The sequence below is a fragment of the Gouania willdenowi genome, chromosome 3 (genome assembly GCF_900634775.1).
Source record: "Gouania willdenowi chromosome 3, fGouWil2.1, whole genome shotgun sequence".
In the NCBI taxonomy this organism is placed as follows: domain Eukaryota; kingdom Metazoa; phylum Chordata; class Actinopteri; order Blenniiformes; family Gobiesocidae; genus Gouania; species Gouania willdenowi.
Genome location: NC_041046.1, coordinates 45,101,836 through 45,126,456, shown reverse-complemented (window position 1 = coordinate 45,126,456; position 24,621 = coordinate 45,101,836). Strand labels below are relative to the sequence as shown.

Below are 24,621 nucleotides of genomic sequence, written 5' to 3'. Positions count from 1 at the left end.
TTGCTTCCCTGGAGGTCTGACAGAGGTGTTCGTGGACTCCTCCTGTTCACAGCTGATCATGGACACACATGTTGGAAACGTGTGGAACACAACAAACATGTGCGCGCACACACACACACACACACACACACACACACACACACACACACACACACACACACACACACACACACACACACACACACACACACACACACACACACACACACACACACACACACACACACACACACACACACACACACACACACACACACACAGCGGATCACACGCCAACCCAAGCAGAAAAAGCACATGTAACACCAGGGGACACTACAGTGTTACTGCACTGAGCCTATTATTATTATTATTATTATTATTATTATCTATTTATTTTTCTTCTGTTTTACAAGAAAAACATTAAAGATTACTCTAAAAAACAAAAAAATGAAAATCATTAGAAAAAAATTGGCTGAAAACAAATCAAAAAAATAAACAATTCAGAAAAAACTGACTTTTTATTTAAGTGAAAGCAAAACACTTCCATATGTTGCTGTTTTTGCATCAAAAACCAAAACAAATTCCTTGTATTTTGAAAACTCTACTTAGTAATAAACGTTTTCTGTTAAAATAATAACAATAATAATAATAATAATGAACATTATTTTGGCATTAAATTATTGATAGAATATTTAAAAGTTTCTAGTATTTTGGCTATTACCATCAACAGTCAATCAAAGTGATATTAAAAAAGTAAGTTATTATGTCATTAATTATCTGTTAGCCTTTATTAAATGTGTGAGATTTAACAATGTAATATTAAAAACTAAAAAACATTTTTACTTTCATCTGGAAAGACAGGGTCACGCACACACACACACACACACACGCACACACATTATGACCCTGCACCACATCTAAAGCTGCTTGTGAGCGAGTTAGTGATAACTTGGTGGAGTTTGAACCAGACACCCACCATCACCCACTGATGTGCATTAGTGTGACACCCAAACACTGCTCAATCTGAACGAGGAATAGTGCTCATGAACAAACATCTGGACTCACTGTGGACGTGAAGCAAAGCAAAGTCTAGTGAAAGTGACCAAAGACACTCATGCATCTCCATGCAAGCTTTGCACCATCATCATCATCATCAACGAGAACGTGCAAGATTAGACACACGAGAAAAGCACAGGAGGATAAAAGAGAGGAAGAGGAGGAGGAGGAGGAAGAGGAGACCAGCTAACATAGGGTGACCATAAAAAAACATGACACTATATTAGTGGATATTAACGTGTTCTATCAAGATGTGTTCAGGATCCCTGGGAAACCTGGACATTTTCATCTATTTATAAAATCTGACCGATGTCATGTACTGAGTCACATCGTACTGAGATTATATATTGATTGATTGATTATTCAGAGTTCATTGTACATTACATACACACATGAAATAAAACAGGATATATTATATATGTTGTTACTTACACAACAGTATATGCACATATATGCACATGCGCACTACCGGAAAATGAATTTTTGCTAAAAAATAATAATTTATTTTTGTTTTTAAAGTGAGCGGACGTGTTTTATTTTTTTATTGCTTTATGTTATGGTTATAATCTCAGTACGGAGGTAAACTTCAGACAAGATGTGATGCTGTCTGGGTAAATCTGGACGTATGGTCACCTTGTTTGTATTTTGATTGGTCAATTGTTGGTCAGTCTCCTCCCCTCCAGCTGTTTGTGGTAGTAGGAGGAGTCTGTGGGAGTGGGAGGAGTCTGTGGGTGCTGGCCAGCCTTACTGTGCTTCTCCTCTTTGCATCTCTGCAGGATCTCTAAGCTTCTCTGATGCACAGGGTGCTGCAGAAAGCTAAAGCTATCCACACTTTTCACAACTGCACAGGGAGCAGCGTCATCATCATCATCATCATCATCATCATCATCATGCCCTTAAAACAGCAAAACAAAACAAAAACATGACGAATGGAAAAGAAGAGGGAAGGAGAGAAATGAGGGATTAGACAGTGGAGAAGATGAAGTGATGCAGTCGTTGAGCTGGAGTCAAACCTTCAGGAGAAGAAGAAGATGATGAAGATGATTGACATTCAAAGCAGACGTTAAAAGTTTGTCTCTAAAGTGTCTCCTACAGCACTTCCTGTACCAGGTCTTCAACAAGATTTCATCTATTACATGTTTTTAAAATTGTTCCATAATGAGTCATTCCATGTTCAGGACATCCCACACACTGTAGTCTAAAAAATGTAGAAATTTATCCCAATTGTTCCATTATTATTCAATATTCACACTGTAAATTTGTAGTTTGATCAGATAAATACTTTTTAGATATGGCAAATTAAGTGTGTGTGTGTGTGTGTGTGTGTGGGGGGGGGGGGGGGGGGGGGGGGGGTGTTATTGTTGTTCCATTTTCATCTTCCAATATCTCAGGAACTCACATCACATAGGAAAAGTAAATGTGCTACATTAACTCATTCAGTACCAGCCGTTTTTGAGCATTTTGACTGATTTTAAAGACACAGAATATTTTCTACTATGACTATCTGAAATCTGACACCAGATTCTGAAAGATTAAATCCTCTACTTTCATAAAAAAAATGTTTCTGGCTCATTTCCTTCTTTTGTAATCAGCCGTTGAATAGAGCAAGTTTTACACAAATCTTCAGTTTCAGAGCAAAAAGCTGAGAAAAAAGCCTTAATGTAAAAAAACCCTGTCAGTGACTTTAAAGCTATTTTTTTTGCTTTAGTGACAACTCTAACATCTGAACATTGTTTCCTTATATAAAACAAAAACAAAAAAAACACAGACCGGGCTTTTCATGATAAAATTATTATTATTTTTCTATCTGGGTCAGAGTTGAATTGATTTCTTACTGTATTTTGGCGTTCCTCCAACTTTCTCTCCCGTCAGTCTGCACACACGTAACTTCCTCTTCCTCCCCGACATACAGAGTGTCACCGCGTTCCCCCGTTTTTTTATGGTTTTATCTCACCATCGCGACATTATCCATGAGTTCCACACATGCTCTGGTCGAGTATCCGCTGCTGGAAACGTCAACTTTTTACGTAGCGCCATTTTCTGTCTCATAAACACCTTTCCTCTCTCCCTCTGAGCTCTGCAGAGCATGTATGATCTCTCATCCAAAGGTGATCTGCTACCTTCTACATGTCACCTATTATTTTGTTATCTGGCTCACAGGCTGGGGATATTTTGTACCCCCCTCCACACCACCCTCCTCCCCCCGACATGCAGGGATGACCCGTTCGGCCCTTAGCTGATGGTTTTATCTCACGATCACAACATTATCAATAATCCACTCAGGTCCACACATGTTCTGTGTTAGTATGTGGTGCTGTGAGCTGCTGGATACGTCACAATATCACTCTGTAGCGCAATAATCTCACTCGTTCCTGCTTCTTCCTCCTTTGCTGGGTAGCATCAGTGGCTAATCTCTCATCTAAAGGTGCACTGCTGCCATCTTCAGGACACAGTTGGTCACTACAACACCCCACAGCTTAGATATTGATGAGGAACCTCCGCCAGGGTGCTTTCTAGTAATCCCCGTGAAAAAACGCAAATGACGAGTGTCTCGTCAATGGCACTGAGTGAGTTAATATAGCTCCACCCACTCTCTCAGAATATAGAGCAACACAACATCTATGACAGATTTCAGTCAGGGTTTCAGAAGCACCATTCCACTGACACAGCACCGTGTACCGTACTGGTTCTGTTAGACCTGTCCTCCACCTTTGACACAGTTCACCACTGCATCATGGGTAATCGGCTGGGGGATCTGGTGGGAATGTCAGGTCCTGTACTAGAGCTTCAGTGTGTCAGTCATATCACATGTGACATGTCGAGGTCAGCTGAACTCTCCTGGGGTGTTCCACAGGGCTCAGTCCTAGGGTCACTATTGTTTTTATTGTACCTTCAGAGGTAGATAATTCAGAGGTTCAGTGATGTGTCTTATCATATGTTCACGGATGACTTACAACTGTACTGCTCTTTTACCATCTCCGTAGACCACAAAGGTACCTCTTTAATGGACTACATGTCCCACGTAAAGCAGTGTCTGAGTGAGAACTGTCTCCTACTAAACTCTGAGAAAACTGTATTAAACCCTGGTATTAAGAAACACTAAGTAGTTTACTGAAGACCCAAACATGTTCCAGACCCAAACACACACTGACTTTGTGACTATTTAGAGGAGCTGACATGTCCACCAGATAGGATGTATAGCAGATCTATTTCTATATTCTATATTACCTTTATATGTGATGGAGTTACTGATATATTGGAAGATGAACATGGAAAACATTGGGAATATTAAATAATCACAGAATAATTTTTTGAGACTTAAGTGTGTGGACCATTTGTTAAGATGACATGGAATGATCCATATACCATTAGTCGATATTTTAACTATTGTAACCTTGCTGTAATTTGGCAGAAAAACCTCAGAAGACGTGTAGAAGATTTTCTCAGGTCAAAATGGTCTAAACAGGATCAATAGACATGAAAAACACTTTCATTGTGAAAACATCTACACAGAGGAAAGATGGAGATCAGTGGAAACATCTACAGAGTTTAGTTACAGCTCAAATAAACAAACGTCTAAAGGAAGAGAGAGCATGAGGACATACTGTAGATAGAGTAAAGACTGACTAATATTAAGACAGTAATAAAGCAGGGGTGCCCAACACATGGCGCTCGTGAATCACATGTCTAACAATTCAACTTCTGATCTTAATGTGAGAGGGCGCTAGTGCACCAATCTGTTTATTTACAACCTCTAATAATCAGTGGAAGAAGAACCTTTGGCTGCGTCCAAATATTCATTCCTATCTCCTTTCCTATCCACTTTTCCTTAACCCTGGAAGTGTTTAATGTTTTATTTTAATCATGGCCACCACTTAGAGTTCTCCTTAAGCTAAGGTAATGAGGCTCAATGCTTCCTTTATAACCTCCTTTAGCCTAGGAAACACTGATACATCCTTTACTAAAGGAAACCAGGTAATGATGACCCACAATTCATTGCGGAGACAACATTTGAAGGGACACACACACCTGAGCGCTTACAGAAACTCACCATGACCGACAAGTAACAGAGATGATGTAAGTTACCAATGCAACAATAATATAATAACTTTAAATAATCTATAACCCATATTTTATTATATGTAAGACATATTATCAGTTTATAACTGATATAAAAATGGATCAGAGACATATTTATCCACATGATGTTTTATTCAACATAATTCATATTAGTGAGTGGAAGGTGAGTGTGATCAACCAACTAGTGTCTCGTAGCCATGGTAACCTCTTTTCCTTTGATTTACATTCAAACCTGTGATTTATGAGATATCAGTGGAAAGTTTGCTTTTAGTCTATTTTAGGAAATGTGTAATTTTTTCACCACGGCAGACATCACTAACATTATTATTATTATTATTATTATTATTATTATTATTATTATGTCACCTCGTGGAAGTGTGTCTGATTGTTAAAACAAACATGCTCACCTTTTCCTAACTCCTCTCCTAACACCTTTCCCTTACCCCGTGATGTCATCCACAGGGTTAAGGAAAAGTGGATAGGAAAGGAGATAGGAGAGAATATTTTAATGCATGATAAGTGTTTTCTAATCAATATACCAACATAAAACCAAAGTGTTTTCCTTTGTTTATTTGGCTTTTTGTGACGTTTCCTGATTTTATTTCTCTGAGAACTCACAGGATTTGTGTTAAAGCAGACAAGTCATTAGTGTGTTCTGATTCAGATCAAAGATCTGATTCTTTAATCTGGTCTTTATGAAGTGAGATAAACAAACTGCTGACATCACACTTTTACACAGCTTTGGTTCTGCCATCATGAAATGGAAATGCTACATTTTTACTGCAAACTTTATCTTCAAAAGATTTTTATTGATTGTATTTACTTTTTAAAATACATTTTACTGTATTTCAATATTATAGAAATATTGTATGACTATTTAATAATTGTAATGTGTTAAATATTACATATCATAAACCCCCAACACAGTAAATCATGAAGAGCAATCTGTGGTAGAAGTAGGTTGGGCACCCCTGATCTAAGAAACACATGCATACAAGACAATATAAACTGTGAATAATTTAATATAATAGCCAGGGGCGGAGTCAGAAGGGGGCCAATTGGGGCCTTTATTAAAGGTGCTGGAGACGATAGTTTATTTATCAGATAAAGTCATAGATCAATAAATCAAAGATCATTTGCTGGAAAAACAAAAATGTGAAAGGATGAAATTACAGCTCAAAAGTTGGGTTTTGATCTGGTGGAAAATTTTGGTGCATTGCATCATGGGACGTGGAGTCCTGTAGACGGATGCATAGATGTGTTTTCACTTCATTCCCATTGTTTCTTCTCGTTTGTTTGCAGTATTTTCTGTGATATCATCTGAGAATCTCTGATCTTTCTGTGTGAACCCCAAAATAAACCTCCAGCATTTGTTTTGACCCCCTGGGAAATCACTTTGGCAGAGTTTTTGGAGGAAAACACAAAAAATACTAAATACTAAAAACACTTTCATACATTAGCATACGGGACTCCACATCCCACAATGCAATGCACCAAACTTTTCCAGCAATGTCAAGACAGTGTTTACAGTGAAGATGAGATGAAATCTATCTTTTTGAGCAAATGATGTACCCCGTGTCTTTATCTGATAAAAAATAAGATCGTCTCCAACAGCTTTAATATTATTTGGTATCTTGTTATTAATATTGATGGACATTACAGCCTCATACAGTAAAATGCTAAAGAGGATTTGTCCATGATACTCTTGCTGCTAATCATTAAATCATCCGTCTCCTGTCGTGGTTCCCACTCACCGGTCTTCCTCTGCGTGTACCTCTTCCCGGCCTCTCTGAAGGCCACCAGGGCCCTGAAGTACGCTCGTAGAACCGCCCAGCGGAATGTGGCCGACGGGTCGATGCCGATCAAACCACATATGAAGCCGTTCTTACTGCTTTTCAGCAAAGCCACGATGTCCGGACGCATGTGGTCTGTGTTTTTCTCCCTGAAATCCTGCATCAACACAACAGGAATCATCAGTGATTACATTAGGAAATAACACACAACGTATTAGAGTTGTTATGGCAAATTTTATATTCATCATCATATCCTCAAATGTATGTTCATGTGTACAATTTGTCATGTTTTAATACATGACGACTCCATTAATCTTTACACTTTTGAACAGCTGAATCATGATTAAACAGTACAGATCGTATTATTCTCAGTGCAGCACAGTCTCTGCCAAGGACATACACTGACGTACACACCTATCAAGACAGATAAAGACTGGAGCCAAACCTTCTCATAACATCTTCATCATCCTCCAACATTGCCACTATGGGCATCTGACTCCCTCCCTTTTGTCTCTCACTGTTGGGACCTTTTCTTATCTGTATAAAAAGCTTAAGCTTTGAAACTGTTGGGGCGGGGCGCGGCACTTCCTTCGGACGTCCGCCTGGACGGACGCTAATTTTGTTTCACTTTGTTCCATTTTGTACCTTTTTTCTTAGTTTAGAATAAACATTTTTTTATATAAAATCATCAATGCTTCTCCTGGATTCCATCATTCAACCAGAGCAATGAATCATGTCTCAAATGAGGTCAACCGTAAATTCTGCCGTAACAATTGGCGTCGACGAACTGAATCCATCTTCTGCTCTGTGGGGCGTCGATCGTGGACCAGCACTGGGTCGACACATTTGAAGCCCCGGGGCTGGCCCGCGGTGGTCCGCCCTCGGACAGAGACTGGAGCACGAACCATCGGTTGAAACGCAAACACCAATTCGGACTAAGGTAAAGCTGCCTTTATAAATATATATATATATATGTAAATTTTCATTTACATATATATTCGCTCTGTGTTGATTTTTTTTTGGAACCAGTCAAGCATTGTATTGATTTTCAGCTTTGAGCTTTGATTTTGATCCTCAGCTGTTCTGTGTTTTGACGCAGTGAACTGCCATGAGAAGGGCTCAAATGGTTGAGGTTCTATGCTTTTTAATGCTGTAGGTTCTCTCTGGTTTTCTTCGGGCTCGGATATTTTGTTTAGGCATAAAATACGGCTGGTCATTATTTACTTTGGTTTTGTTCGGACACCCACAGCCTGTGAGGTCCTGACCATAGATAGACGGGCAACCAAAGTTTCCAAAACATCCCAGCGGTGCCATGATCTGAGTTCACCTCTGTACCGAAAGCAAAATAGATTAAAACCCCAAATCTAACCTAAATTGTGTTTCTGTGAATCAAACAGATGAACAACCCAATAAACAAATAATATATGCATACGCATATACAATCTTGATATGATGTGAACTCAGATCATGCTTTCAGGCGAGTTTTACTTTTTTTTTTATCTTTGTTTTTATTTTGTTTAAACGTGGAATCAGATTTCTCCCTTTTTCTTAGCTTTAATGCTTTCATTTGGACAAGTGTCAGCTTTCGGCTTCTGTGCGCCTTGATTTTTTTGTTTTGTTTTGTTTTTCTCTCGAAGAGAGAGTCTCTCTCACACACACACACACACACACACACACACACACACACACACACACACACACACACACACAGAGAGAGAGAAAGGGAGAGAGAGAGAGCACACACACAAACAGCGCACGCACAGGCACGCGCACGGGCGCACGCACACGCACAGCCACACCCATCCCAAGAGAGAGGTGGCGCCCCTCACTGGCCAGTTTAGTGCACTACACACTTGTGACAGAATAGTGCCATTACACACAGACACTATTTTTATTTTAATTTTAAATTTTATTTTGATTTCATGTTTGATGGGCAACACACACTCAAACACACACTCAAACACACACAGATGAATACAGTATTTCATTTTATTTTATTTTAATATTACTGTTACCATCATTATCATTTTTTTTTATTATTTAATTGTCAGTTTCTGTTGGCTTTGTGGTTGCCCCCTGAAGAAACGACATCTTCAATGAAAGAATGAAATCACCTTCAACTCTTACGCTAATGGAATGTCAACATCATTCAAAGGACCAAGCATCAGAAGGAAATGGACAATCAAAGGTGTGTGACCTTTCAGGACTCAAGGACTCAACTCCCATTCAGCAAAGCAATGCTGAAATAACTCGCTCAGTCCCAAGTCAACTCTTCATCGTCTATGAATGGGCCGCATGCCAATGCTGGATTAACACATCCTGCCCCATCATCAAAGACTGAGAACCTGTGGGCGTCGGAGTGGACACTCCCCCCACCAATGAGTTGCGAGTTAAACGCCACGACTACTGCCTGAATGATGGGCAGCAACTGCAGACTGGTCACACGTCTGCTGGAAATCTTCACCAAAAAGACACTGTTTCAAAAGCCACAAGGATACCAAGCCACAAGAAGTCCACCACAGCCTTTGGTGGTAGTGCGCACGCACACGCACAGGCACGCGCACGCACAGAGCTAAATCACTTTAGCCTTGAACTTTGGCATGGAGGGGGACAACTAGCAAATAGCCAACAAGCTTCTCCTTCGCACAATACTAACCCCTCTATCTTCTGACTGTGCACTAGATTATTTTGTTTTCATTTATTCTCTCACACGCAGACAGACCAGACATACAGTCACACACCCACATTCATAACTATGAGAAACACAGAACTTCACACAGAACCCTTCTGTTTGCCACATGAGATCAAGTGTGCCCATCATTTATCTTTGCTTTTATTCATTATGTTGCTCATTTATTTACACTGCTTTGGCCTTTATGAGAAAACAACAAACAAAGGGGAAGAAAATAGTGTTACTGATAAGGTTGTTTTTGTTTGCTTTTCTTTCATTTATTTTCTTGATTGAGGGGAGGCCCCCCACAATGCAAGATATGGTTACATCCGCTGAAGACAGAGCCCTCTGTTGCCTCAGCTTTTGGAGCTGAAGTTTTAATTTTTATTGGCCATGATTTTTTTGAGCTCACACGTTTTTCTCCTTTGTTATTTCTGAACGATTCTTCTTTTTCTCTTTTGTTTTTACTCAATTTCAGGAAAATTGAGACAGAGATTGAGGACTGCAGCCTCAACAAGTTTAAATTTTGACATTTTTTTTGACCGATACCCTCGTAAACAATCTGTACCTTACCCTTTTTGAAGCTGCTTGCGACAGACAGCCTAGTTCAACATTCATTGTTTTCATTTCGCGCGCCTCCCCCTTAACCGCGTCGGACTGTCTGGCCGGCCCAAAGCCACTCGACAGCATGGGGGGGGTACCAAATTTTTCCTGAGAAAAAATGTCCCATTAGTTGCTATGAGTACATAGGCAATTACTTTTCAAACAAGAAGTCCTGGTTTAATGTGCAGAAAAAGGATAAACCTTGCTAGGGAAAGCACTCTTCGGGGGATAGCAGTCCACCTGATTTGATACATGCTTGGTAACCGAATACCGTTCTGAACAAATTTCTACGTTCCCTTAGAGTGAGGGTTATTAGAGGTTGCGTGCTCCGTTCAATGTTGAGTGATATTAGAGGTGCCCAGAAAGTTCTGACAGTTGAGTTTCCCTCAGGTTGCAGACCGAGGTTGAGTTATTCCCAAACTCTTATTCTTCAAGAGTGGCGGTTGAGTTTCCTGCCGATTCAGAGGTTTTTTCTTAGACTTCTGGAGTTTATGGTGGTTGAGTTATTCCCAAACTCTTATTTTTCAAGAGCGGTGGTTGAGTTTCCTGCTGATTCAGAGATTCTTTTTTACATTTCTGGAGATGGACAGCGGTTGAGTTTCCCCCAGGTTGGGTACCGGGGTTGAGTTTGGTTATTGTGCATGGCCGTGCGATTTCTGCCTGATCAGCAGCTAGTAGACTGTCAGTACTGCAAGGGACAATACTCTAAGTGTAGACTCCGCCAAGGCGGAAGTAAAAAGGAGCGTACCTCTTAGTAATCAGACAATACCAGTAAAAAGCAATTAATTAACACTAAAAGGTTGCCAAGCATGGGGGGGCAATAAGAGCTCATTGACCCCGAGAGACGAGGTGGACTGGCTATCGCCGCTGGTGGGTTAGATGAGACCTATATTCTACTTAGACACTATGCAGCAAAACCTTGTGAATGCATGGACGTGAAAATTGAGGCATGAACGTGTGCGGTGTATGAATGACTGAATGATGACACGTTACGTATGCCTGAGAGAACCGCGTTGTGAGTGCGAATGTGCCGTGGACGTGTCATTGAGTGATTGACCGATGAATGGCTGTTTGACTACACATGTTCCTCTGTTTCACCTTCTTTTCCTCCTGGGTTCTGATGCACTTGATCTTCTCCCTGTTTTTGCCAATTATGTAGTGGGGTGTTCAGAAAACACTGCTGCTTGTTAAAAATTAAGGTTTTAGGCCTTGGGCCTTCTAAAAAGTTACCAGGTTTTAAAGGTTTTTTTCTGGGTGTTTAAAAACACCAAACGACGTTTTTATATATGATACCACTTTCAGTGGAATGACTGGCTTTGACCTTGACTGACCTTACTGTTCATGTTCAGTGTCCATGTTTTTTGTTGTTATATGTGTATACTCGTTGTGGTGTGCACTTGTCTACGTCTTCGTCTTAGTTGTTGTTATTATGTAGCTTTTTCCAAAATACAGGTCGCTGTAAGGAGACGAATCAGATCCAACTAAAGAAAAGAGATATTTTAAATTATCCAGTTAAGTCTTAATGGTTTCCTCTCTTTCTGTTTCTGAGTGTTTCCTAACAGAATGCCACCGCCTTCTCGACTCCGATCCTTCCTCTTCGCCGCCATGCCTGGTCACTGCTTCTTATGATGAAGGATGAGAATTAAAGGGAAGTATTGTCCATAACTGTAACTGGGAAGCAAAGGGGAAATAGATTGAAATAGACACGTGACAATATGACATATTGTGGATGTTCTAACATAATATCTATTCCAGAGACTACAGAGACTTCCAATCCAACTGCAAAAGTGGGGACAGATCTTCAAATTTCCAAAAGGAGCGTACAGTTGACCCAGGCTTTGACCTTTATGGCTGAGGAGGAGGAGGTCAAGGAGGTTGGAGGGCACAAAGGCAGGCGGACACAAGAGAGAGGAAAACGGAGACACATCCAAAATGATCAGATAAGTGATTTTCCAATGATATTTATCATATGGTTTTAAGAATCCAAATGTATTCTTATGTAAAAAAAGGGAAGGGAGGGGCCAACGTCCCTCTGATTCTTGATTTATATTTTATCATAGGAAAATATACCTCAAACCCTCCAACCATTTTCTTCTTGTTCCAACAGCACTTAGCATGCAAGACCATAAAACACCTTCACTGGGTTTAGACACTTTTAAGGGAAAAATTAAGTGTTCTCAACATTGGGTTGGTGGCCCAATCTGGGTCGCCTGAGATTTAAAAAAGGGTCCTCCTGAAATTCTTGATAATTGATTGAAATAAGTTTAAAGTTGAGTAACTTCCAAGCATTTAAGGAAGCTCTCCAAACCGTGCTGGGGCTCGTCACCCCTACGAATGGGATAAATACAGAGAGCAAAAGACAATATGATTGTTCGACTCAACTTAACTTTAATTCTGTCTAACCTTAAAGGGCCAATAATCTTGCTAAACTCTGGTTCAGACACAGAATAGGAGACACTTTTGCCACCAATTGACCTTCAAAATTAAGTAAATTACATCTCAAATAATAATTATGAGGGAAATGAATGAAATAAATGAACTGACAAATTCAGCTCTATAAAAGAATTAGGCTATGTGAATAGGTGTGGAGTGTTAACATTATTCAGAATAAATAAAGGATAGAATAAGATTTCTCCTTCACAAATAAGAGATAGCAACGAAAAATGAAACAAACAATTTAAATAAATAAATAACATTATTTATTTATTTGGTTAAACTCATTTAGCTTTCTCACATCTCCATGTCTCCCAATTGTATGTATTCATCTTGAGAAGACATGTAATCACACTCCACACTTCTCCGTCTGACTTGCATGTCCTTCTCCGTCCGACTTGCATGTCCTTGTAAACAGTGGTTCTCAAATTGTTGCTTCTCACCAGGTAAGTAGACGTACCACAGATAATCACTGCAACTCCAGCTGTGCTTCTTCTTACTCCAGGAAAAGAAAATCGAATTAATACTTCCTGCTTTTCTTTCAGCCTCATATTTTCCCACTCGCGTGCGAATGGGCTACAGAGCTAGCATGGCTAAAAGCTCACTAACCCACACCTAACCATTGTGTGATTGTGCAGCAGCACCTTTTAGGATCTGAAAAGCTCTCAGATCCTGACCTCTGACCTGTCTCTGCCTTCCTGCCATACTAACTATTCATTTAGTTAAGTTAACTAAACCTAACACCCCTAAACTTTTATTTTATTCTATTTTATTCTATTCTATTCTATTCTATTCTATTCTATTCTATTCTATTCTATTCTATTCTATTCTATTCTATTCTATTCTATTCTATTCTATTCTATTTTATTTTATTTTATTTTATTTTATTTTATTTTATTTTATTTTGGGTGAGTGTTTTTCCCCCCCACCCCTTTTTTTTCTGTCCAGGTACCAGCTAAAGCCTACCAGGTACCAGGTACCAGCTAAAGCCTCAGTAGTGGGATCGCGCCTGTGTTCAGGTACCAGCCAATCCCAAGAGTTTTGTTTTGGTGTTTTTTCCCCTCTTCTGTTCAGGTACCTTCCGATCCCAAGAGAGGTTGCCAGGTGTGTGGAGACTACCCTTCCTCAGACAACAACCAATCATCTACAACGCCGACCGGAAACGAACGACCCACACGGCAGTGAAGGTCGCGGAGCAGGCAACATGGATCCAAGATGATTGCCGACACCAGCTGATGCTGAGACGGAGGCTGACCGAACAATGAAGGGGGAACCGACAAGGCCACTGACACACACACAAGAAAACGCTCTAAAACAAGGGCCTAGCTTTGTTTATAAGCCACACCAAATGCTCATAGCTAGGTTGAGGGAGGACAACCTCACACCTAGCTGCAGGAATACAGTCATAAACCCTTCTGCTACGATTGAGGAAAATACTCAAGGTTCTTCACTCATGATGCTATTGGTTACCCCAGTTACCACTGAACTCAGCCGATGAAGACGAGTGATGTCCTTGATGCAAATGATGATTTTTGCTTATCTAGATGTAATAAAGGATGATTTTTGATGATTCATGCCATTGATAATAATGATGAAGAAGTTTATTTCCACATTTTTCTTGATATATCTGTGCCTCACAAAAGAAGAATATATCCAATGTATGACAATAACGATGCTAATGGTTAACCCTGACAGACAGCAAAGGTGGAATATAATAATTTTGTTTCTTGATTTGGTCGTTGAGGCGACCAAAAGTGGGGAATGTTATGGCAAATTTTATATTCATCATCATATCCTCAAATGTATGTTCATGTGTACAATTTGTCATGTTTTAATACATGACGACTCCATTAATCTTTACACTTTTGAACAGCTGAATCATGATTAAACAGTACAGATCGTATTATTCTCAGTGCAGCACAGTCTCTGCCAAGGCCAGAATCTCTGCTCGCATGCAGACATACACTGACGTACACACTTATCAAGACAGATAAAGACTGGAGCCAAACCTTCTCATAACATCTTCATCATCCTCCAACATTGCCACTATGGGCATCTGACTCCCTCCCTTTTGTCTCTCACTGTTGGGACCTATTCTTATCTGTATAAAAAGCTTAAGCTTTGAAACTGTTGGGGCGGGGCGCGGCACTTCCTTCGGACGTCCACCTGGACGGACGCTAATTTTGTTTCACTTTGTTCCATTTTGTACCTTTTTTCTTAGTTTAGAATAAACATTTTTTTATATAAAATCATCAATGCTTCTCCTGGATTCCATCATTCAACCAGAGCAATGAATCATGTCACTAAATGAGGTCAACCGTAAATTCTGCCGTAACAGAGTTTAATCATTTATAATTTTAATAAATCACACATGGACGACCGGCAGTAAACGCACAAAATGACAGAATAATACGCAGAAAAACAACAGAATTATACAAAATCACAACTAATAACTGAAAAAGAAAGAAAAGAAAAGAAAAAAGAAATACACAAAAATAACATTAAAAGCACAAAAAACAAAAAACACTAAACAAGCAGAAAACAAAAACAAACAAAAACACATCAAATGACAGACAAATACCTAAAAGGACAACAATCAAATACATACAGAACACAGAAAAAACACAATATACATACTATTGTATGACTTGTTCTAATTAACTAGTTTATATTTATTTAGCATCGTTATTACATAATGTATAACAGCAGCTCCTGGTTTCAAACTCATTTCATGATGGAAAGATTTAAATCAAAAGGTCAAAGTGTTGAAATCCTCCAGTCGACACCACCAGCAACTATTAATGTACGTTTGATTGAAATGTGAAGTTTCGGGGTCTGGACCTCAGCGCCCGTGTGTAAAAGGTAAATGTGGGGGACACCAACCTTCACGCCGTATTTGACCTTGCCAGCGTAGTGTTGTATAATGAAGGCTGGCTCCATGACGGCGGGGAAGTCGATGTAGACGTTTCCTTCATGCTGACGTTTGAATTTATCCAACAGAGTCTGATTGGTGGCCTGAGGAAAACTGGAAGAGGAAGAAACACATACGAGATCAAACAACCAGTGAATTACAATGAGAGAACACCAAAACAGGCGACTGTAAACTATTAATCAGAATTCCTTTTATTATCCCAGGGGGAAATTGCTTTTGTTACAGTAAAAGAAAATATCACAAATAGAAAGAATAAACACAAGAATGTGGTTGTATCCAATCACAGGGGCGGGTTTGTTGTCGTTTGGTGCGTTTTTAAGTGGTTTTGTGTATTTTTCACCTAAATTATTGTCATTTTATGTATTTCGGTTCACATTTTGTGTATATCTCATGTTTTGTGTGTTTTTGTTGTCGTTTTGTGTTTTTTTTATTCGTTTTGATTAATTTAGTGGCGTTTTGTCTATTTTTGCAGTTATTATGTGCGTTTACGAGGGCCGCGTGTTGTCCGGGGCCAACACAAAGAAGAATTGATCCCTTCATATGTTAACTGACCAACTTACAGTTATATGTATGTCTGTTACCTGATCCATATTTAAAAAGAGTTACTGTAGCTAAATTAAAGTGGCTGGAGTTTAAGTTTCTGGTTTAGCGTCTGAGAGAAAGAAGGAGGAAAAAGTGAAACCTAAGAATGAGAAGAGGTGGAACTCTGAGGGAGGAATTTAAATCCACGTCCTGAAAGAAAAGACGAGAAATCTAATACGGAAATACTGTTGGTCTCTACCAAAGAGGAATTAGACGTTCACTGCAGCTTTTGGGCTCAAAGTTCAGCTGGATTCACGTTAGCGTAGAGTAATTTGATTACAAGTGTGTAGAAAGTTGCAGTAAAACTACATTTACGGGTTCAAAACGTGCTTGAATTAGAAAAAGCTGCTTTTCCGTCATTAACAGGACGACATATGGTGACCGTATGGAGTAAATAAAAGCAAGTCTCTGAAAAATCATAAAAAAACAACAAACATTGAGCAATTTTGGTGTTAATTAGAAGCAGATTTAAAGATCAAATCACTTCTTTTATTTGTTCTCTGTCTACATCTGTGTCTGGTTCATTTATAAAAACAGAACAAAGACAATTTAAGATTAGTTTTAGATTTAATGAATGAATAAATGTGAACAAAGTTGGAATTTGGGACAAATAAAAGCAAATCAGCTCCTTCTTTAAACTGTTAAATATGTTAGAGCAGGGGTGTTCAAACTATGGTTTGTGGGTCATTCGCAGCCCAACAGATTAAAGCACTGGTTCACAAACTTTCTCTGTTTAGAATGAAAAACTCTCAGGGCCCCATCACGTAAAAATGTAACATGAATAAATAAAATTAAAAAAAACGGGCAAAAAAAGTTACGTAAATGTTAGAACAGTAATAATAAAGTTCTTTACTAATAAAGTGCAAAGAAAGAAAAAAACTCTGTTTTTTATTCATAGCCCCAACTCAAGGTCCGGGGGCCAAATCTGGTCCTTTAGAGCATCACATTCGGCCCCTCAGGAGAAAGTAAAAATGACAACTTTCATCATTGTGTAACTAATTCATGTGTGCATATCTAAGCCCCTCCCAGATATACAGATTCAAAGAAACTACAATATTTGCAGGGTTCATGTTTTTCCCATGTTTATATGACACAATAGTCGTCATTTGTCATCATTTATACGTATAATAACGATGACTTTGCTCGTTTTCTACGTCTATTTTCTGATCTGTATTTGGCCCTTGAACTAAAATGAGTTCCACATTCATGATCTACAATAACTCCAACATTATGTCATTTTTCTAAAGCAAGAGTTTGTTTACAAACATTTTGATTCACTTTAACTTTGGTGTTTATTGAGCAAAAACTGTGTTTTGCAGTTTTTCATAGACTTGATAGTTTATTATAATAGCGTTGGAGCAACATTTCAAAGTGGCAAATCTGTAGCAAATCTGTTGATTTATAAATGTTAAACTTTAGTGACTTACTGTAGCGCCACCTTTAGGACGACTGGCCTGTTTATGCAGATGAGGTCATCTGATTACCATATTTTCCAGGCTAATGAACGCACCGCTGTATTGGCTGATGAGGGTGACCTTCAAACCACTCGGCCAATCAGAACATGCGATTAGGAGGGCTGCTGTACTTCTGTTAACGGAGGATTCCACGTATTCTGATCAGTTTATTCTGATGAGTTTCCATCTCCACATAAAGTCTCCTCCTCACTGCTCCACGTCTGCGTATCATTACATTTACAGCTTTTTATGGTCACCAGACTGATACACACCCCCTCCACCCCGCTGTGCACCATCAGCCTCTGGATCAATCACGTTGATCAGACTGAGTGAGAATACGGACACGATATCACTTCTGAACAAACGTAACGTGTTGATTTGGCAACTTTATGTTTTTTATGGATTCTTTTTATCAAACACCAGCTGATTTTTACTTTATTTGGAGTGTGTGTGTGTGTGTGTCGTCAGCTGTCTGACTCGCAGTCTTTCATTGTGTGCGATCGCTCCTGATAAACTTTATGCTGTTTATTATTATACTCTTAATAACTAACATTTTACTGTTTATTTGCTCTTCCCATCGTAAATGGATACAATCCAACACCGCTCCACAAACTTCAATTTATGACCAATATTTTATTTTACTTAAACAGTCAGAAATCTTATTTCATATATAAACATAAATATATGAATAACAAAAACAAATATTCAACAGATGTATGATCTATGCTGTCACTCACTCCCACGCTATTTCCCTCCACGATCAGACGCCGTCCTGTTAATAAAGCTGTGACATCATCATATTCCCACTGTATGTGAGGCTGGTTCTGAATGTTCAGTGTGTGTTACAGTTGATTCATTGAGCTGTAGGGGGCGCTGTCACTAATATTCTGACTGGACACGTGTGTATGTGACTGAAAAATACACACAGAGCGCACCGCCACATTGGCCACACCCTCAACTAAAATGTAGTCCTGTACTCCACAGAATATAATACAGTATATATGTGATAAATAATAGACTGTAAACACTCACTTGCATTCTTCATCCAACAGATAAAACAGAGCTGTGGGTTTTTTACTGATCAGGTTGATGCAGCCGGTGTTGTCAATGTAGACGATGTTTCTCCAGCTGATTCCCTCACAGCGATATTCCTCCTACACACACACACGCACACACGCACACACACACACACACAGGGGCTTTATCCAGGGAAAGTCGGGGTGTGTGTGGGACAGCTGGTCAAAGATATTTCACTTCCACCCACATTACATGCACAGTTTCAAAAATTAACCTTCATGGCTTTTAAAAAAATCTTATCAGATGATCTGATATCCTTTCATCAATGCTTCAAAGCGATCCAGCAACCAATTTAGCTTTTTTTTTAAATATTATCACAGAGTGGATGTTCCATTATGTTTCTCTGCTTTCTCTCTCATGCAGTTTTTCCTCTTATCAGTATTCTGGAGGCTCCAGCATGTAAAATTTAAACTCTTTCAACTGAAACTCCATCCTATACCTGCATTTCTAAAGCTTAATGATTAAGACCATATCTGGGTCTGCAGCAAATGTGGGCTAATTAATCACTACCGAATTTTCTCCTTTGGATAACCCCAGAAAGCAGTAAAGTCAAAGTAAATAAAGAGCATTAGAAGGTGAGCTACACTGTGGATTACAGTCAGGGTTGACGTCAATTATAATTGTAATCACGTAATTGGTCATTAATTACAATTATGACAATTCTAATTGTAATTTATGAATATGTTACTGTTGGAATCATGATTGAACTGTAATTGAGTTCACATAATTGACTTTGTAATGGCAATTTGATAAAAACTGTGAATTACTATTTAATAAATGCAAAATTGGGGAGCCATATTACAGTTCTATGGCTTTCACATACATAATTATTCAAATATGTTTAAAATCAAGTTTCCTAACTTCTCTTGAGAATTGTTTTACCATTTTTTTTTTTTAAAGAAGCGAAATCGAGGGGAATACGGATACAAAAAAGGCTCAGACGCCTAAAACAAAAACAAAATAGGATAATAAATAATATTTTTTAGTGTATTTTACAGCTGATTTAAGACATGGGTCAAAACTGACCTGTTATCATAGAGATGCTAACAGAAAGCTAACACAAGAGGAAGGTTACGTTTTATGAGGTTATTTATTAAAGGCACAGTAGTTGTGATTAATTGAATTTGAACTTTGGTAACTGAGAATGTAATTGTAATTGACTTTCAGGGGGAAAAATAATTGTGATTTTAATTGTAATTTTAAAAAATGGCTGTCGGACAATGTAATCATTACAACTGAATTGTAATTCAACATAATTGAAGTCATAATTGTAATTGAAAAATGTAATATGACCCTAACCCTGATCAGTCCTTTGTATCCCCATTGCCTTTGTTTTAATTATCAGGATTTGCATGTACATTTTAAAGAAAACATTTTGGGGACAGATCATAGGTGGAGTTTGAGATTCTTGCCAAGGATGACAAAGGGAAAAAAAAAGGGGTTACATTTTTTTATTTATTTTTTTTTATTTTTACAAACATTTTTCTTATTCATTTGTTCTTTTGTCTTTTTTTTTTCTTTATAAAAGTTTTTTCCTGCATTAAAATAAGAAAAGGAGAGAGAGAATGTTTTAAATCATCATGGGGTTTATATTGTTCTAACGTTTGGTTTTCCTCTTAAACCACTGGAGGATTCTTTTCCGTAGTGGTTTCTTTTTAGCGTGTCTGGACCGCTCTTCTTCTAATTCCACATCTTTGGCTTTCAGTTGGTTCTGTGCTTCGACCAGGGCGTTCTCTAGCAGGGTCACCTTTTCTTTCACCTGCTCCTCCAGACTGCAGTAGGCCTGCTCCTTTGATTTCACCATTTCTAACATGTTGGCGTTCACCTCCAACAGTTGCTCGTGTTGATCACTTTGACTTTTTAATTTCTCCTGCGCCTGCCTGAGATCAGCCCTCAAAACGTCGTTTTCAATGTTCTGCTCACGCACGAGGAGATCCTTCACATTCAGCTCTTTGTCTTTGATGATGATGTTCTTCTGAGCTTCTGATATTGTTGTTTCCTGGTGCTGAAGCTTTCTGGTTTGCTCCTCTACTTGTTTTTTGGTCTGATCCAGTGAGTGTTTGAGATTGAAGATCTGCTGATTCTGACGCTGAAGGAGGAAGGTGGTTTCCCGCTGCCACTTCAGCATCTTCCTCTGGTTAGACTCACCTCGGCGTACCTCTTGTTTCCATTGGTCCAGGCTAAGCTTGAGCTTGGAGATTTCCTCCTCCTTCATTTGAACCATGGAATCTGATTCTGTTTCCTCCTTCATCAACATCGTTCGTTCCTCTTCCCATTGTTCTTTCTGCTCATGGAACTCCTTTTTGGAAACATCCAGAGCCAGTTTGAGGCTGTCCAGGTCCCTGTCTAGTAATTCCATCTGGTTCCTTGTAAAGGATGCCTTTTGTGTCATCTCTTCACATGTGATACACCCTGGTGGTGCTTGGTCAGGTACCAGTGTACAGTCTGGTTCAGAGGGACTCACTGGTACGGTAACTGGTGGATGGTTGACTTGTTCATCATCACCCTTGTCTCCAGGAGATGATGGTGGGTCTCTCTTCATTTTCTGCATCTTAACCTTCTTCCTACGAGTTTGCTTTGATTGTTGGAATGACGCCCCTCTGAATTTGTTAAATATGGGCTCAGAATCCACAAAGTCACCAAAAGTAATGTTCATCGCTGGTTTTTGATCCATCATCAATGTTGCAGATAACAAATGCAAGACAATTATCAAAAAATAGTGGTTTGTAGAGCTTTAAGCTGTATGTGATATTTTAGAAGTATCCAGGTACTTTGAAGTTATTTGGCTTTCATGTCCTCCGTTGGCTTCCATTCTGTCGTCATGGTTACAATCAACAAAAAAATTCTAACTGATGATTTCCTGCTGCCATGGTAACAAACAATAAAAACATGAAATTAAACACATCTAAACAGGGCTAATCCCCCCCCAAAAAAAAAATAAAAAAATAAAATAAAATATCAAGGTGAAAGGCAAAGGTAACACAGGCAGCATAGGTACACAGCCAAAATAAAAGCCTCCCACACACACGCACGCACACACACGCGCACACACACACACACACACAGAGGTTTAATCATCACTAGTCTATTCTTCCTGTGTTTATGGGAAAGAGATTAGACCAATAAAGACCTTAATTCAGCCTCATTTTAATAAAAAAAAACACTTTCATGTTTTATTTTGTGTTTTTAGCCTAAAGTCAGAAAACTGACAAAAACAAAGATTAATTATCATTGTTTATAATCTGTACGAGGCAAATAAAGTTCATGGAAAGAAATAAAGCTTTTCCTGAAGAAAAACCTTCTATTTTAATTAACACTGACGTTCTGCCTTAATTCTCCCTTAATTCTGCCTTAGTTACACCTTAGTTATACCTTAGTTTTGCCTTAATTCTGCATTAATTCTGGATTAATTCTGCCTTAGTTATACCTTAATTCTGCCTTAATTCTGCCTTAGTTATACCTTAGTTATACCTTAGTTATACCTTAGTTTTGCCTTAATTCTGCCTTAATTCTGCATTAATTCTGCCTTAGTTATACCTTAGTTTTGCCTTAATTCTGCCTTAATTCTGCCTTAATTCTGCCTTAGTTATAACTTAATTCTGCCTTAGTTATACTTTAGTTATACCTTAGTTTTGCCTTAATTCTGCCTTAATTCTGCATTAATTCTGCATTAATTCTGCCTTAGTTATACCTTAGTTATGCCTTAATTCTGCCTTAGTTATACCTTAGTTTTGCCTTAATTCTGCCTTAATTCTGGATTAATTCTGCCTTAGTTATAACTTAATTCTGCCTTAGTTATACCTTAGTTATACCTTAGTTTTGCCTTAATTCTGCCTTAATTCTGCCTTAGTGTGTGGTTGACGCACACGTCTGTGAGCTGTGCTACATAGAATTTAGAATAATGACCAATCTGAGCATGAACACAGGAAAGAAAAAAAAGTTTGTTTTTTAATAGTCGTTTTCTATTTTTCTGTGTCATCTGTTGATGCTTTTGGAAGTTTTTTTTACCCATTTTGTTTTCCTTTGTGCAATTTTTGTTGTTTTCTTTTTTTCTGTTCATTTTGTGTATTTTTAGGCTCTGCTTTTATGTTTTTGGAGTAATTTTGTTTAGTATTATGTTATTTTGTGCGTTTTTGGAGTAATTGTTTTAGTTTTTGTTGTCATTTGGTACATTTTTGTTTTGTGGGGATTTTTTTTTAATCTTTGTGTTACTTTTGTGTATTTTAAGGGTCAGCTTTTAAATATTTGGATTCATTTAGTTTAATGATTTGTTCTCCATTTGAGTCCATTTTTGTTTTGTGAATTTTTGTATATTTTTATGTAATTTTGATGTTTCTATTGTTGTTTCTTTAGTTTTGTTTATAGTTGTCTGGTTTTTTTTTTTTTGCCATTTTGTGCATTTTTGTTGTCATTTCTGCAATTTGTTAGTTTATTGGAGTCATTTTGTTTATTTTTGTTATTTTCTGTGTTTTTTGATTGTGTTTTTTGTTATCATTTGTATATTTTTCTGTAGCTTTGTATGTTTATTGGAGTCATTTTGTGTATTTATTGATTTATTTGTGCATTCTTTTCATATCTGCTCTACACTAAATATCTCTAGCTGAGCTTCTGCATCATCAAACATGTCTCCTGTTTATAGAGCGTACAGTAGAGCAGCCTCATCCCCCCTCAGACTCAATGTACAGTAACATTTTAAACATGCATGACTGCAACCCTCCAGGATTTCACTGCAAGAGGAAGAAGAGCTTCATTCTTCAACATTCTTCCAGGTAAAGGAAAGAAAACGTGATGCATCACTGGATTGTATTGTGTAAATTCCAAGTGAGGAAATGGATTATCCTCCTTGTATTGAAATAAAAAGGACAATTTGTGGCCTTAAATGATCCCAACGGTGACTCATGCGTAAATGGATGAATGGAAATGTTCTGTAACTGTAGATGAGGGCGTAAATCTGGCCTCAGTGGAAACATGAAGCTTCTGGTAGTCGTTCCAATGAATCATTGTCAGAGAACATTAATTTTCCTCTAATGGTTGAATAAATGGCATCGTGAAGCGTCCACATAGAGCATACAGCTGTTTGGTTTCATCTCATTTAAAACAATGGGAAACAGGAAGTTTGAACATTTTTATCTGTTGTTCCAGATTAAAATTATCCCATTGGAAGGACTTTGGGATCATTTTAATCTTATGTAATATTATACACAACCAAACAAGTACATCCTGGAGTCCATCCATTGTCAAAATAACAATTTGTGCTGCTTTTGGTTGCTCTAAAAAAATCTGGTAAAGTTAAAGATGTCGATGTAATTATTTACAGAAAGTAAATAAAAGCAGAAAAATAATCTTCGACTGTGGGGGGCAACATTTCCAACTCTGTGGTTTGGTAGTAGACAATGAAGCAGAGAAGAAGAGCTCTCCTAAGAGACCTGGGCTGTCCCCTAATATTCCCTCCTATCTCCTTTCCTATCCACTTTTCTTTAACCCCCAGTAGTGTTTAAGTGGCAGCCATGATAAAGAACGTTCCAATTCTCTAAAAGCTAAGGAAAGGAGGCTCAATGCTTCCTTTATAACCTCCTTTAGCCTAGGAAACACTGATGCATCCTTTACTAAAGGAAACCACATAATGATGACCCACAATTCATTGCAACAACATTTGAAGGATCTGTCACAAAGACCGACAAGTAACAGAGATGATGTAAGTTACCAATGCAATAATATGAACAACTTTAAATAATCTAAAACCCATATTTTATTATATGTAAGACATATCAGACACTTTTATCCATGATGATGTTTTATTCAACATAATTCATATTAGTGAGTGTGAGCAACCATTCTCTATGTGACGTTAGTTTACCTTTAGTTCCTCGTAGCCGTGGTAACCTCTTTTCCTTTGATCTACATTCAAACCTGTGATTTATGACATCATATCAGTGGAAAGTGTTAGAAATGAACTTTTAG

General features: G+C 38.3%; 1 protein-coding gene across 7 annotated transcripts in view; it reads right to left on the bottom strand.

Moving 5' to 3' along the window:
• Window positions 1–24,621, bottom strand: part of myo9aa (myosin IXAa) — a 141,979-nt gene that overhangs the window by 39,858 nt on the left and 77,500 nt on the right. For 6 of the 7 annotated variants that reach the window (XM_028439094.1, XM_028439095.1, XM_028439099.1 and 3 more), the window contains 5 exons: window positions 18,616–18,737; window positions 15,499–15,640; window positions 6,870–7,065; window positions 1,784–1,930; window positions 1–52 (listed from right to left, as the gene is read on the bottom strand). The exon at window positions 1–52 is cut by the window's left edge and continues 24 nt beyond it. In XM_028439094.1, the coding sequence (XP_028294895.1) occupies window positions 1–52; window positions 1,784–1,930; window positions 6,870–7,065; window positions 15,499–15,640; window positions 18,616–18,737 (659 nt within the window). The remainder of the gene's footprint in view (window positions 53–1,783; window positions 1,931–6,869; window positions 7,066–15,498; window positions 15,641–18,615; window positions 18,738–24,621) is intronic. The other variant, XM_028439098.1, reaches the window with a different exon arrangement.